The 16,049-nt window shown below is 36.6% G+C and overlaps 1 protein-coding gene across 5 annotated transcripts in view; it reads left to right on the top strand.

Moving 5' to 3' along the window:
• MBTPS2 (membrane bound transcription factor peptidase, site 2) overlaps positions 1-16,049 on the top strand; it is a 40,624-nt gene that overhangs the window by 9,085 nt on the left and 15,490 nt on the right. For 3 of the 5 annotated variants that reach the window (XM_063182476.1, XM_063182482.1, XM_063182487.1), the window contains exons 4-9: positions 1,640-1,743; positions 4,095-4,222; positions 8,003-8,121; positions 8,958-9,138; positions 11,566-11,660; positions 13,893-14,088. In XM_063182476.1, coding sequence (XP_063038546.1) covers positions 1,640-1,743; positions 4,095-4,222; positions 8,003-8,121; positions 8,958-9,138; positions 11,566-11,660; positions 13,893-14,088 — 823 coding nt within the window. Of the gene's footprint in view, positions 1-1,639; positions 1,744-4,094; positions 4,223-8,002; positions 8,122-8,957; positions 9,139-11,565; positions 11,661-13,892; positions 14,089-14,218; positions 14,594-16,049 lie in introns of those variants that run through there. The other 2 variants (XM_063182494.1, XR_010031724.1) reach the window with 2 other exon arrangements.

The raw sequence follows: 16,049 nt of genomic DNA, 5'->3' as shown, positions 1-16,049 counted from the left end.
CTTTTACTAAAGCCATTTCCAGAAGGCCATAAAATACAAGCCAGCATGCTTTTTAACAAAATCCTGCTATTGATTGCAGAGCCCTTCATGAGAGGTAACTTCTGTTTTAGGTGAATCTTAAAATAGCTCCATTGACGTAAAGTCTGAAAGCATCTGGTGCTGTGTTCTAGCAGGCTGCAGTCATGGTGGAATGGAGATGGCAGCTCTTGCTGCTGCCATCTGTCCTCCCACTGCAGAGAGAGGCAGCACCACTGAAGTGATGCATTAGTGCCACCAGCTGATGCTGTAATGCAAGCAATGGTGTTTCAGAAGTGAAGTGTGGCTGTCTTTCATACTGAGGTACCACAGCTGAGCTAGTTAAGGTAAATTCCTTGGTCACCATCACGCTGGACAGAATTTGTGAGGTGATTAACATTAATAAATCCTTTTGAAGGATTTAATTCAGCTAGATTGTGTCAACCAACTCTTGTAGAATTCTGCTACATGGGTAGGTAAATGCATATAAGTGAAGAATGTGCAGGACTGAACAAAGGTAGAATCCAGCCTACCTAGCTGGATGTGCAGCATTTTTTTTTTCATTATGCTGGGTTTTACAGAGTTCTATAGACAGGCCAGGAGTTTTTGCCCACAGCATCTGTTTTGTGAGGCTGGATTGCAATTCATGTTGTGTTCACATCAATTGTTTGTGAGCATACTGGAGTGCAGCCTGCTATGGGTAGAAAAAGCTGTAGATCTGACAGGAGGAATGTCCCAGAGCAATCCCACTGCAGCCCAGCAGCTGAGGGTGATGCAGCTGAGCAGGATGAAGGTCCATCAGGAGGAAGGAGGGGATGGCTCCTCATGCTTTCATTAGTGACCACTTTGAAGCCTGTTTGGAAGCAGTTGGTGTCTCATGACAAGCACAGTGAAGGACCTGGGAGTGGTGGGAATCCACAGCAATGGGAAGAATATGAGAGGCCTGCATATTGTCTTAGGTAAATTAAAAATCATTTCAAGGTGGGGTTTTTTTAAGGTTAAATTGCCATATGTAGACTAGTAAAGCCTGAAGAATAGATGAAAATTACTTTTTTTTTTTGACACTGTAAACTGAAATAATTTTGTGATTTCTATAGGAAGAGAGAAGGAAGAGACTGACTGTTCAGCTGTCAACTCATTTTTGAATTTTTCATGTTCATACTTTTTGGAGTGCCTTACAATTGTTACTATTTTCTTTTGAAAGGTGGATCTTTTCTGTAGCTACGTGAGTGGCGGCAGGAAATTGTAAACTAATGTTCACAGTGCCAAGGCTGTTTCATTTGAATGGAAGTCTGTGTACATTTTTATAAACTTGTTGAGCTTAATATAGAGTAGGACATGTTTGGTCAGAACTGTGGGGAATATATAGGGCAGGGAGAGGGCTTTTGTGCCTGGAGAGCTTTTTCATGTTCCAAAAATAATATATATTTAATATACTTTAAAGTACATTGAATAAGTTGGTAAAAGAGGTGCAGACTGATCGTGCTGCATTGAGAACAGCCCCTGGTCTGCTATGGATGTGAAGGAGTGAGTGAGAGCAGCAAATTTAGGAGCAGAATGATTTGTCTTTGTACCTCTTGTTTTCCTCCTGTGTTTTGTTTTGTTGTCATGCCCACATCAACAGGTGCCTGGTGTCAATTTGCCCATCAGCCAGCTGACCTATTTCTTCTCTGCAATCCTCATCAGCGGTGTGATACATGAAGTCGGCCATGGGGTGGCAGCTATTCGGTAATTTCTGTTTTGCTTTTCTGCTACTCTTGACAACAAAGCCAAATATTCCAGAGCAGTTACCTAGCCATGAATGTTGTTAGCTCTGCTTTGTTTTATCTAGAGAGTCTGTAATTCATAGCTTCTTTAGATTTGAAGTTTGGAAGGGTGTACAAATTAGGGATAGAGTTTTAATGCAGTATCTATTATACAGATCATGAGAAGGGACTTCTGCTGTGCAAATATAGCATCAGGTTTAAAACAGTTTTTTTAGTGGCCCTGTTTTCTACACAGCAATTTGATTTCTGTGCCTGTGGCACTTGAACTCATACTATTGCACAGTGAAAATAGATTTTTAATTGATTTGTTTAAACATAGCTCATGAAATATGATACAAACAAATTGAAGCAATAACTTGGTCAAATGTGATTTGTCCCTGTTAACCTCAATGATTTATTAGCTTTGATCAAAAATTATATTTTTAATGTCCTTAACTATGATGATTACTTCACCAAAATTATTTGACAGGTTAGTCATTACTGTTAAATGCCACTTTAGCATAAAAAGGTTAAGCAGTGATTAGTGGACTGATGATCAGGGGTCCTCCACATTTCTCCTGGGCAGTATCATTCTCTCTTCTTTGAACATAAAGCCCTAAGTTGTTTCTGTGATTTTCCTGAGTGTAGGGAGTCATGACTGCATTTGAACCCATATGCTACCACAAAGGAGTGTTTTGAGAACCTCTCTCATATGCTCTGTTTGTCTTTCAGCTTTCTTCCCTCAAATATTCACAGGGAATTTTCTGTGGAGGGTGAACCTTTTGCTTATCCCATCACAGGAAGAAGCAACAAAATTTTCTTTCTAGTGCATGTTGCTGGCAGACTGCAGAGAAGCTAGGAGTTACTACAGAGCTCTTTTTATGCAGAAAGGAAGAATAATTCTTGTATCGTAATGGTGTGATATCTTTATTCAAGGTCTAGAGCAAAGGCTTTGAATATTCAATTTTGGATTATATTTTCATCAAAAAATTATTTTCCAGTATTTCCAAAGGAGAAATTAGTTGATCCGATGTACATTGGCAGCTAATGCTGCTGCTGCTGTTTTCTGCTTGACTTTTTTATTTTCCTTCTAGCACAGGTTGGGTCTATAGCACTGTTACTGTAAATTCTCAGGGTTTCAGCTTCACTAAAAAGCTGTGCTGTGGGCAGATTTTATAATTCTGGCAAGCCACTTAGCCTTCCTGAAATCTAATACACTTTTTGCCAACTTAAGTTCTAGAAAGCATTAGCTTTGAGCTATAAGAGCTTAAATATTTGAGCCTTAGTTTAGTCAAGGTTTATACCAAACAAGTCTTTTTCTTCCTCCCTGTGTGTCTTCTACCAAAGTCATGAAATCCTGAACAGGCATTAAACTGCCTGTTATTAATTGGTAGCATGGGCTGAGTTAACTCCACAGTATTAGTGTGAGAATTAATTCTGAATAGTTTTGTATAATTGTCTTCTTTTGGTGTATATACACATTAAATAGATAAATGTAAATAAGGAAAAGGTTAGACCCAGTATATTGTCCAAGTAAAGATAGGGGATTAGCTGATATGTGCCTGGTTTGTCTTGGAATATGATTTTGCCATGCTCCTCTTAAGTCCCTTGTACAATTTCTAGCTTAAAAAAAACCTTAATGTGTTTGTTAAAAAAAATCCATTTAAAAGTAATTGCAAAACCCTTGGGAAAAATATTATCTGTGTAATAGTGTCAGCTACTAATATATTTCAATAGAATCATGGAGTGTTAAGGTTTGGAAGGGCATTAGCATTTGTCCTTTTAACCTCTTGACTTGTTTTCATTTTTTCAGATGATATTTCACTCATTTTGTTAGTTTACAATGTACTCTAAGGTCCATTTATGAGAAACAGAGGAATTAAAAATTCCAGAACTGTGGAAGTATTTCATTAAATGAAAAGCAATTGATTCTTGCAAGTATTTTTACATAGATGAGTTTGAAACTGCTTACAACAAGCTGCCATTTTTTTACTTAAAAGAGCTATTACCGTAAATGTTGAAATATATGTTAACATTGAAGTTAGGTAGGTTTTTCAAAAGTATTTTATGTGTAACTGTTACCAGGAGACAGAAAAGAAGTTTATGTTTCTACCAAACTTAAAAATCTATACTGCTTAGAAGTGGCAACTACTGCAGAAAACATCCTTTAGTTTAATTATCTTTCAATTACTGAAAAGATAAAAAATAAATTAGTTTTATAATTAAAATTTTGTCATTCTTGTTGTCAGTAACTGTATGCTTTGTAGACTCTCTCAGTTTTTCTTTTGTTTGTTTGCAGTTACACCACTTCACTTTTCTTTTCTTCTTTTTAAGAGAACAAGTACGATTTAATGGATTTGGAATTTTTATCTTCATTGTCTATCCTGGAGCCTTTGTTGACCTCTTCACAACTCACTTGCAGTTGATATCTCCTGTTCAGCAGTTAAGGATATTTTGTGCAGGTAATAGTTTGTGGTTTTTTTATTAAATCTTTGCTTAGCACCATTCCAAGGCATCATTGTGAATCTTTGATTGAGTATTTAAGGTTTAGAGTGACTAAGTACCAAAGCTTCTCTTTACCTAATGGTGATCCTCCTGTTCTGGACCTGTGTTGGCATTTGATCATTACTGCCCTCATTGAGCTGCTTTCTGGGCTAGAGATGCTTTCTGGGCTAGAGATGTCACTTTCTAGGATCTTAAACGAGTGCAAATTTCCTGTCTTGAAGAACTTTATTCTATTCTAGATCCAATTCAGAATAGTTGTGCATAAGAAATTCCAGTTGTGTGGTTGGGGAAAAACTGATTTCTGATGTTCCTCTCATTAGAAAGAGCTCTTGCACTAGGTGCAGAAGTTCCTCTGTCTTTTTTGTTTGTTTGTTTGGGATGTTTCTGCACATTGTATGGCCTAAGTAGCAAAACTTTGGAGCACACAAGCTGGGAAATACTGAGCCAGAATGGTGCTATGAGGAAAGCTACTTCCTGTCAACACAGGTCAACATCCTCGAACAATTCATTGCTGTTTTCTGCAATAGGAACAATCTATTTTTCAAAAGTATTGTGATTTTCACTGACCTGTGAGTTGTGTTATTGTACAGGTCACTGTGTTTTGATGTTGCCATCGGGAGGAAATAAAGGTTAAAACACAAACATCCAAAGAGGGTCATAGCTTATGGCTCCAGATAACCTCCAGATGTTTTTGAATTGATGTTTTCTGAAGTCTCTGGCTACTGGGAAGTAGACCCTCATTGCTGTGAGAAGTCAAACTGAGACTGTGTTGTTCTGCCTGAACCACTTGTATGATTATTTCTAGAGACAAGGTGCCTCCCAGAGAACTGAAATGGAAATAGAAAAGTTACCATCTTGGTTCAGTTCTTGATACTGGTGTTTTTTCTGTTGCAGGCTACCAGCCAGCCTGTTGTAATGTTTAGTTATTAACATTGTTTCTTGAATATTGTATCTAAAACATCATATAGAGGGTGAACATACAGAAGCCTTTAGCATGCGTGTTTTCAAGCTTTCATAAATCAAGTAAATAATTACAAATATTAGGTAAGTAAATATATCTGTATTCCAAATACCCAAATCAACAAAAGTCATTCACATACAATAGGCTAACTTTTAGGAAGCCCTGTTTCTCAAATTAATCTGTTTCCATTTCCATCTACTGGGAACAGAACTGAAAGAAAAGGCATACTGAATTTCAAAATTGTTTGCTTACACAGATTCCTAAGACATTATCTAGAAAAATAGAATTCTCAGCTGTAATAGAAAATAATTGCTTGCTTGTTTTGATGACAAGCAAACACCTGTAATAATTTCTCATGTTTCTCAGGAAACCTGAGATAGGGGAATACAAGGCAGGAGCAAACATGTTGCAAGACTGGTCAGCATGAATGGCTTGCTTTCAGTTAGGTATAATAAAGAAATGCGTTTTTTCACAGTTTATGATAGATATGCTTCAGAACTAGGATGCTTGATAATGATAAAATGCAATATTCAATAAACAACCAATTTCTTTTACTTTTATTTGTCAGAACAGTTGAATGAACCTGTTCCTGGTGTTCAGAAATCTGAATTTAGGGAGATATGCTCATATTATTGTACAGCAGCTAAGTAACAGAGCTAGACTAGAGCCCGATACCAAATATTCTTTTTGTAGTCCAGCTATAGTCTGGAGATTAAAAAATATATTTTTTGTACAGCAGATGGCATCATATGTTCAAGAATAGGAAATGAGTGTTCTTGTAAGACTTGTGATATTTATAGCATAATTCCATGCCTACTAGATAGATGAAAAGGGATTCTGTGCAGCACCTTCTTGTAATTAGTTCAAGTATTTGTATTACTTTCTGAGATAATTTTTAATACATTTCATCTTGTCTTTAACAGGAGTTAAATGTTTTTGTTTTCTTTTTTAATTAAATAATAGTTAATAAATTATTTTAAGGTGTTTTAGGGTTGTGTAAAGTGTCTCTTCTCAGATGTAAGGAATTAGGTGTCCAAGGATGAGGTTTTTTTAGCAAAATTAAGTTGAAGGTAGACTGAGCAGTGTGCCTCTACAGGTATTCTGATTTAGAGCATGTTTATTTTTCTGTGGATCACCTGGGATGAGTTTATAAACCTTTCTGTATTCCACACAGCAAATGGTGTCAATTTTGGTAGCAAGGCCCTTTTTTCCTAACTGAAAATATTCCTTGTCACTCTCTAGCAGTTCCATTACCTCTTATTATTATTTCAAGGGTTGGGATTTTTTCAGTTTACTCTTTGTGGCTGCCACACTGTTGAAAAGAATTTTGTTTCCATTTCCCATTTTTTGTCTTTTGTTAAGCTGAAAAAATATTTTTAAGATAAAAAAGTTAAAACAATAAAGTTAAAATATTTGCTCGCTACTTCTGGATTTGTTGCAAATAAATGTGTGTATGTGAGATAAGGAGAAGGGATTACAAAAACATTTCCTCTATCTGAGTGCCTTTCCATCAGATACAATTAAAACTATTGAAAAAAATTACTTTTAAGAAGCATGTACCAGTGGAAATGGCAACTTCAAGAACTCCAAAAATGTCTCTCATATCTGCAGCAATATAAATGTGAAAGAAGGTGAGGTGAGGTGTGGAGATAGACAGGGGACATAAGTCTGCCATATGCTATGATTTCTGTGTTATATACACTGCAGGAAAGATAGGTTTAATACATTTGTGAATATATTTAATTGAATTCCTGTGCTGTAACTGCACTGTGAGTACAGAATTGAATCCAACTCCTCACAATAGGATGAAGCACTGTAAGAAGGAAATAAAGACTCTTCAACGCTGAAAAGTTTTCCTGCATTGTTCATACAAAACTGTTTGTCCAAGAACACAAACGAATGAGAAAATTTGTGTAGTGCTGAATGTGGAAAGCCACAAAGCTTTGATGATGAACACCAGCTGTGCCTTATAATAGTGGTTCATTGCTCTTATGGAGAACCACATACTATAAAGATGGCAATTGCAAATATGTTCCCCAAAACAACGTGTCAGGAAGTGCTGCTATTTGGTTTCTTGATGGGCTTTTAGGTCCATATTTTCTTGTAGAAGAAGCCATCTTTTTCAAATAATTTCCTGAATTCATTTGGCACATATACATGTAATAATTTCAATTGAAATAATGTAGGTTACCATCATAAATACTGAATTGCAAGTAAATTTCAGACATCTTGCTCTCTAGGACAAACAGTATTTTTTCAAAAATAAGCCCATGTATTGAAATTCTTAATTTCAACAGTTTATTGTGTTAGAAGGTAACACGTAATGTATTTCATTCCACTGATTTTTTTTTTTTTAATATTTATGATTGAAGACAACTCTGTAGATAGAAACTGTATTTTAATAATTGATTCAGAGCCCAGTTTCTCTTCTGGGTACACTACCCTCTCATACTTAGAAAAGTAGTGGTACATGAAATCTTACTCTGGTGGAATGGCACCTTAGAAATGGACTTACTGCTCTCCTGTCTTTTTTGATAGTATAATTGTCAGGGGCTTAGAGTTTTCTCTAAAACTCCCTTACAAAAGGGCATTATAGAATCTAAAGTTTGTAATCTATGTACTCTTCTTTTATGCCTATGTTCACAAATTAACTTTTCATTTATTCTTGCAATAATAATTTCAGGAAAGTTAATTAGAAAGCAGCTGTAGGATCATTTAAAAACCAGCTTTTTGTTATTAATGTTTATTTAGAAACTTTTTTTTGCCTTCTTTTTAGGTGTGTGGCATAATTTTGTTCTTGGTGTTGCCAGTTTCATGGTGTTGTTTCTGCTGCCAGCCATTCTTTTTCCTTTCTATTACACGGGTGTTGGGGCACTTGTCACTGAGGTAGCAGAGGTAAGAAAGATATTTGCTGTTTCCATATTATATGCTTTGTGATCTGAAATGTACCTGTATCTCTGATTATCACAATCAGAATTGGTCAGTGCAGCTCTTTGCAGAATCCAATATAGTGAACTTCTTGCTGAAAGTTTTCCTTTCAGTCTCATGTATCTTAGTATTAGTAAATAAAGGAACATGGTGTGAATAATAATAGACTAATTAGCATACTATAAAACTGTTGAGACATTTGAGATGAGTTTGCAGGTTTCTTTCTGGTTTTAACTGTTTTTTAGTATTAGCACAAAGCAAATCTACTGGAAATTGTGTTATCACCCAGTTACTGCTATCTTTTTTCAATGTTAAAGATTATTTTGAGCTGATTTCCTCGTTTGGTCAGCTGGAAGCAAAGTAGAGATAGATTTCTGGGATTCTGGAAAGGAATTATTTTTTTCTGACTTAATCAAATAGAGCACAGTTGAACAGCAGAGCTGAAAGGATTCAATCTTTCTTGGACCTAAAAATCAATTGATAAAACTCAGGAGAGAGTGACATTTATAATGCTTTATTACTTTTGAAAATATAGGTACACCTGCTTTCTTGAAAAGTTCAGGGTATAAGTTTAAGTTACTTGAACTTAATATGTTGTGGATTTTCTTAGCATTTTGACCCATATGAAAATAATTACTCAAATCTGAAGATGTGTCCAGGACACTTGAAGAGTTCCCTTTCCCTCCCCTTCCCCCACATTTTTTAGTGTCTTAACCTAAAGATTTCATAGTATTCAGTGAACTGTAAACTAATCCTTGTTTATCCTCCTATAGTAATATGATTGACTTCACTGTTCTTCTCAGGATTCTCCTGCCAATGGACCAAGAGGTCTTTTTGTGGGAGACCTTGTCACTAACCTACAAGACTGCCCAGTCTATAATGTGGAAGACTGGAATTCCTGTCTGGGAGACATTTCAGAGAAGTCACAGGTCGGCTACTGTGTAAGTGCAGCCACCCTACAGCAATTAAGCTTTCCAGCTAGAGGTATGACTTAAGGTGCTCTCCTCATTATTTCGTATGTTAATTAATTTCTATTTTAATCTAATCATGTCTTAAAAGACTTTTTGGATTTAGAATTTGTTGTTGGGGTCAGATTTCTTGTAAGTCAAATCTGCTGTCCTGTCTTAAGCAATTACCAATGTGCCATGCTGTTCTGTGAAATCTGAAAGTGAGAGAGGGCTACACATAGGAATTTCTCTTGTCTTTCAGTCATCTTGTACAAATATCCTGTATGATCTGAATAATAAAATTTGCTTCTTCAGGATATTGCAGAACTTGGTTCTTAGCAGTAGTACAATTATCTCCTCTATTTTAAGTTCTGTAAAATAGATCAACTCAGTGATCTTTTGCAGATGTAAATTTCATATTACCTCACAGCTTTGATCAGCATGACATTGCAAATGGTATTATTTAACCTAATGATGTGCTTTATTATGGTCATTTCTTCATATGTGTCTCCCTATAGGGTTTTATGTCATTGCCCATGAACTCAGTTTTGTCTGGATTGCACATACTGCTTCTAGAAGTCAGTGTGCTTCCTTCTGTTTCCATTTATACATTAGAGTGCTTGTTGCTATAAGAGCTTATGCCCAAGAAACCGAGAAAAAAAACCAAAAAACCGAACTGAGCTAGAATAATAAACAAAAATTGAGTAGAACAAAAAAGAACAGTCAAGTTAAATTGGCTGAGTGTCTTGTGACATGCCCTGAAGCTCTCTAAAGTTTCTTTCATGCAAGCACTTATGGAAACTGAATTCCAGAGGTAAGGGGCTGCTGCTGAGCAAAGCTTGTGGGATGTTAGTCAGAGCTTTAAAATTGTCACTGCATTTTTCCATCATCCTGGAAATAAACAGGAGGTCAGGCAACTCGACTGTCCGTGGTTTTGATGCACTACAGAATTTCCGTGACACTGGAAAAGTTGTTTTTTTTAATTATGTAAAGAAAGTGATCTTATAGCTGATACTGAGATAAATATTTAAACTGGAAACTAGTGGAGTATGGGTAAGAACCTGCTTTTAGAGGTCTGACACTTTGGGTTATGCCTCTGAAGAGGAATGCAACTTTGGCCCATGCTTTCAGCTGGGCAGGGATGACAAGAGCCAAATCTCAGATGTTGTAGGTATATATATCCTCAGATTGTGCTGTTCTCTGAAGTGCAATTTTGGAGTCATGGGTAATAAAACTGCATATTTTGCAGATGAACTGGTCCTGTTTAGATTGGAATACTAGAGGCTTACTGCTGGAGATTCAATATTGCTTCCAAGCCTGCTTGCTGTATTGTGTTAGCAGCCCATTGTGCCCATTGCTGCCTTCTAATCAGACCAGTCTGTCTGCATTTTCAGAGTCATAAGCCTCCAGCAGTGAGAAATATTCCTCTGAAATTAAATGAACTCTGTTTGGTCTTGAGCAGCTGTCATTTATCAAAATCTTGACAGTTCACAATTTGACATAAATGCAGAGTATTGATAAAAATGTATATAGCAAATGGACTCCACCTAGTTGACTATAAAACAAATGGAGAGTGAACTATCTGAGTATTGAAGCTAGAGAGAAAACAATGCCCTAAGGAACTTTTTGAAATTAAAAAAAAAGTGGTTTCAATGTAGTTTATAAGAATACTAATTTCATGGTCATTTGCTATTCAAAAATATCTGTGGTTTCTTAGCCTCAGGGTACTTGAAAAAAGGTTTGTACGGTACAGTGCTTGCACCTGTAAGCCCCAGGCATAGAGCTCCATGTCAGTGATTGCAGGTTGTGCAGAGGTAAATCAGCAGGCAGTATCACAGGCTGGATCTGCCTGGGAAGGGACTGCCCTTGCTGTGATACAGATCCTTACCCTGACCATTCTTCTGCATCTGTGTGGTTTTAGCTGGACAGCAAGTTAGGCTTAATTCATTTCAAGAGCACATATACAAAGGTTCTTTACCAGACTAGTTAAATCAAGGTTTAAAACATCATTTGTTCACTGCTGCAGCCTTCAAGGCTTGGAAGGCTTTCATGATGTAAAAAGTATGTTTTGAGTCTTGGCCATTTCCATAGCCAGCCAGTGAAATCACTACAGTAGTAGCTAACAAATTTCCATTCCAAATATTGGTGCAAGTTAGGGGAAATGGATATAGAAGTGTTTTGCAACTTTTAATAGTCAAAACAATGCAATGTTAGATCTCCAGTATCTCAAGGAGGTTTATAAAGGTGAAAAAATCAGTATGGCACGTGACTGAAATCATGGGACATTCACATGGTGGTGGTAAAGCTTTATTTTAGTTGTGACTGAGCCTCAGCTAGACTGAATTAGTGTAATTCTTGAATGCTGCAGGACAATTAATAATACAAATAATGGTTTTACTTCATTCAGAGACTAATTTTTCCAGCAAATAATATTGATTATTTGCTCTATGCCTATGTTCTTTAGTTTACAGAAGACTTGATGGCACAGTAGAATGTTGTAGTAACAACAGCCTCACAGACATTTGCTTTTCATACAGCAATAAGTTGGACAGCCACCTGGTAAGTTACTTAAACTGCTGATTCTCTTTGGTAAATCTATTTTTTTTTTGTATTAATTTAGTAATATTTGCCCACACCTATACAGCATACTCAAGTGTTTAAGGGTATCTAAGGGTATCTACAGTTTGTAATAAAGGTGTGCATGTATACAATTTTCCCAATTACAGCTTAAAAAACTACAAAATGCTAGTTACAATTTTTCCCATAATCAAACAGGAAGTCTCTGGAAGAATCATAAAAAATCTTAGACACCTCATTCCTTTAGGCAGAAAGACACCTCAGTCATTTTCAGTATTCTGGATGCACAATACTGGTGAGAAAAAACAACTTTTGAGAAGAAGTCGAAATTGCTTATTTTGGTGTTTCAGTCTTCTAAAAGTATTCAGCCCTACAGGGAAAGCAAAGCCCTGGACTGTCTGTTCAGTTATTTTGTCTGAAGCCAGCAGTGCTGCTCCCTAAATTTAAATAAAAACATGCAGGAGAAGGTCCTAGAGATTGCCCAGTTTCTCAAAATAAGGACCTATACTTTAATTTTTTTTTACTATGTTGAATTTCTTGTCACATAGAAACAAAGTTTATCAGTAGGATTTTGCCTTACTCCCTTAGAAAAGGGTTTAGCAGCATTCCAGTGCTTAAAGGGGCTACAAGGAAGCTGAGGAGAGACTTTTCACAGGGGCATATAGTGATAGACAAGGGGGGATGGCTTTAAACTGAAAGAGGGCAGGTTGAGATTAGATGTTTGGAAGAAATTCTTTACTGTGAGGGTACTGAGCCACTGGCACAGGTTGCCCAGAGGAGCTGTGGATGCCCCATCCCTGGAAAGGTTCAGGGCCAGGCTGGATGGAGCTCTGAGTAACTGGTTCCAGGGGAAGGTCCCTGCTCATGACAGGGGTTGGAATGGGATATCTTAAGGTCCCTTCCAACCCAAGCCATTGGGTAGCCATTCTATGAAAATACATCAGTGTTTTTTAAAATATGTTTTCCATACTGACAGTGATGGAATATTTCTGTTGGCTCTTTACAAGCAGCAGAACACACGAATCAACTGTGTAAACTTCTACACATACCAGTTTGTTATTGTTCTGGCTCTAGTGATAAATACCTGAAGAAATTAAAATAAATTTTTTCCAAATCTGCTATGTTTACAGTTTCTGCAGTGGTAAACTTCCCACTCCAGGATATTTAACCACTAAGAGCTGAACACATTCCAGTGGTTCATTTGAAATATGGCAGTGGCAGCAAGATTTGATAAATCACTATCCCATTGAGCCTGGGCATTCTTAAGCTTGTAGTTGCTACTTATAAACAAGGAAGAAATAAAAGCATCAGGAAGCTTGAGACCTTGTGACTTTCAGGTGTCTTTAGAATGGCAGTGATTTTTGAACTTTTTTTTAATGGTCTTTGCAGTGCTATGCAGCAGTTTTTGAAAGTGTGTCTTCTCCCTCATTAGAGTAGAAGGAATTTATATCAAGGTTAATGGTGAGGGTCTGACACTCATGTGTTATGGGGAGTGCAATGATCAGGCTGAGAAGGCAGAAATTACTTTTGCTTTTCCTCCTAAGGCAAATAGTAGATTATGATTCCTTACTTCTATTTTTAGAACAAAAGGAAAAGTGTCACTGAGATTTTTCCAAGAGACATGAAGGGGAAAACTAATTTCCTGTTCCCCTCCTGCTGTACTGTCTTTGGCCCATGGGGAGCAAGAAAGCTCTGGTCTGTCAGAGAGTGAAAGAGTGTTACAGGCAGGGATTGGGGCACAGCAGTGCACTGAGTCCTGTGTTCATCTTAGTTGAGAATGATTTCTTAGCCACCACACACCAAGCATGTTTGTTGGTTTATTTGCTAAAACTTCATCTTGAGCAGGTAAGTCACTAGGCTGTTAATACAGGCTCTGTCCATTAGAAATCACTGACCTATGTTTAGATGCCATGGTGTTTTGTTGTGCATATGTGTACTTTGCTAGAAAAAGTTTGCTTTTATCTTGGAATATGTACATACTCTCTCTTCCATACTTCAAAATATGGAATGACAGGTTGAATATGCATCAGGTAGAGATTTGTCAGGATTTCAGAACAAAAAACTAAGGGGAAAAATTAGATTTTAGTTCTTCATGGGCTTATATCAGTGAGGCATTTCTTTGCTTAAAAAAGGAATCTTTTGTTCCTTTTAATTTGATGTGCTGGAAAATAGCTTACCTTTACCTTTCACGATGAATTTGAATGCCCTTTGCAGTATGCCTGTCTGCCAGCACGAAAAGTTATTGAAGCCAGCAAAGTTTGTCGAACCAACATGGACTGCCAGAAGGACTTTGTTCCAAGCTTTTGTGTGACTCCTTCTTTGGAGAACCAAACAAGGCTCATCAGGGTAAAGCATCCTCCCCATATTGACATGCTCTATGTAGGACACCCCATGCATCTTCAGTACACAGGTTGGTATCATTTATTGGAAGTTTAGCAAAAGCAATCTCTAATATGGTTTCCTTTGCCTGCCTGCTTAAACCAGGTCTTAGAGTGCTTCTCAGTTAATTTGTTTAAAGCAGAATCCATTTCTTGTTACAGCCAATGGAGAGACATGGACTACTCAGACCTAAAATAAAATGTTCACAGTGCAATGAGTTATGAAGGTAATAGAAACCATACGTGATATGAGATGGTTGTTTTTTCAGAAAACTATGAAAGGGCTATTTCTGGAACTGATCCTATTCAGGTTAGTCATAGGAACCAGGTGCGTGCGTTTTCCTAGCACACAAATGTCTCAAAATGCTATGGTAAAATCTCTAGGGCACCTTGCTGCAACGCCTTGCCTGGAATATTAGCATGACAGCTTAAATCACGCCTAATATCCAAGTATCTGTGACAGATTCCCATGACTGCTGAGCCACAAGAGTTATCACAACATTTATTTTTTTCATCTGACTGCCCTAAATTAAGTAACATATAAAATTTTAGTTCCTTTCTTTGAAGTTCACTGTGACTCTCCTTTGGGCATCTCATATAAATAAAAAGTTATTCTGCTTCTGAAGTGAGTATGGAAAGAATGAACAAATTCATCAACATCTGACTTGATAGCTTGAGTGGCATGGTGAAAATTAGCTGCAGATGGGCTTTAAGAAATTTGAAGTGTTAAATTACTATCCCTTCTTGTGAGGAAGGTATCTGTTCCTCACAGACAGCTGAAACTCTTGAGGTGAGTTTAGACATACTACCTTGGAATTATCTCCTTAGGAAAGCATTGTACTTTTCTGAATAAGCAATGGAATTAGGTGCAAAAGAGTTTTAGAAACAGTGATGAAATCTGCTGGGGTAAATCCAATAACATTCTTGGATACCCTATTTTTAATTAATCTATCAGTCTTTATTTTTCCATACTGGTAATTTGATACTCTGTGAGGAGTTACTTATTTCAACTTTTTTTTATAATTTAAACTTTTTTTATAATTTATAACTCTAATTTAAGCCCAAAATATAATCTTCATTTTTTACTTCTGGCCTTATGCCATTTAAGAGGAAAACATTTTTCACTTGTGTGTTACCAACACACACTACTGTATCTGATGATATTTATTTCAAATGCAGCAACATATTTTAAGAATAGTGTTTTATAATTATTCAGAATTCCTTTTCTTGGTCTTTAACAATACAAACTATTGGTACTGAAGATCAATTGATGTTGTTCCCTTTTCAATACATTGGAGCAATGGAGTTTTCATTGGTGTGATAATTGAACCTGCCAGTCTTTCAGAAGTCAGAAATAATGGTATTGCATTTAAAGGGGTAGTTCTTCTTTAAGAAGTTATTTGTAAAAAACTGTTTGCATACACACATAGGAGTAGAATTTTAAAGTGATTTACCCTTGGAATCGTGCACTTAATGTATTAATTTGAAAGCTAGAAGTTTAATTTTATTAACAGCTTTGCTGCAAATGTAATCTGTGCTCTTATGTTCCCTTTGGAAAAACACTAGACCAAAATGATAGGATGCTGGCTTGGGTAGCAGGCAGTCTGCTGTGCCATTGTAGAGTTTCATTCCAGTGAAACAACTTCTAAATATTTCAGGCTTAGCATTGCACTGTACAAGACTGGCTGGGGCCAACAGGTTTGGTGTGGGTTTTTGATTTATTTTTTTTCCCCAAATGTGATTGATCAAAATGTGGTAACTGTTTTTTACAGTTAAAAAAAAGAAAATAATTTCTTCCTGTACTGTGTGAGCTTTGAAATAGGAATATGTTTTAATGAAATGCCTATTCTGTAGTGTGATCTTTCTGCCTGCAGGAAATGTTACTTTTTAGAGTGGGGCTATATTTAACACACAACATAATATGGGAGTTGTAGTACTAGTGTGTACTATGACTATACTTTCTCTAGAAATGTCACTGAAGCAATGTTTGAAT

The sequence above is a fragment of the Melospiza melodia genome, chromosome 2 (assembly GCF_035770615.1).
Source record: "Melospiza melodia melodia isolate bMelMel2 chromosome 2, bMelMel2.pri, whole genome shotgun sequence".
NCBI lineage: Eukaryota > Metazoa > Chordata > Aves > Passeriformes > Passerellidae > Melospiza > Melospiza melodia.
The sequence above is the reverse complement of the archived record's forward strand: the minus strand, read 5'-3'. Positions and strand labels throughout refer to the sequence as shown.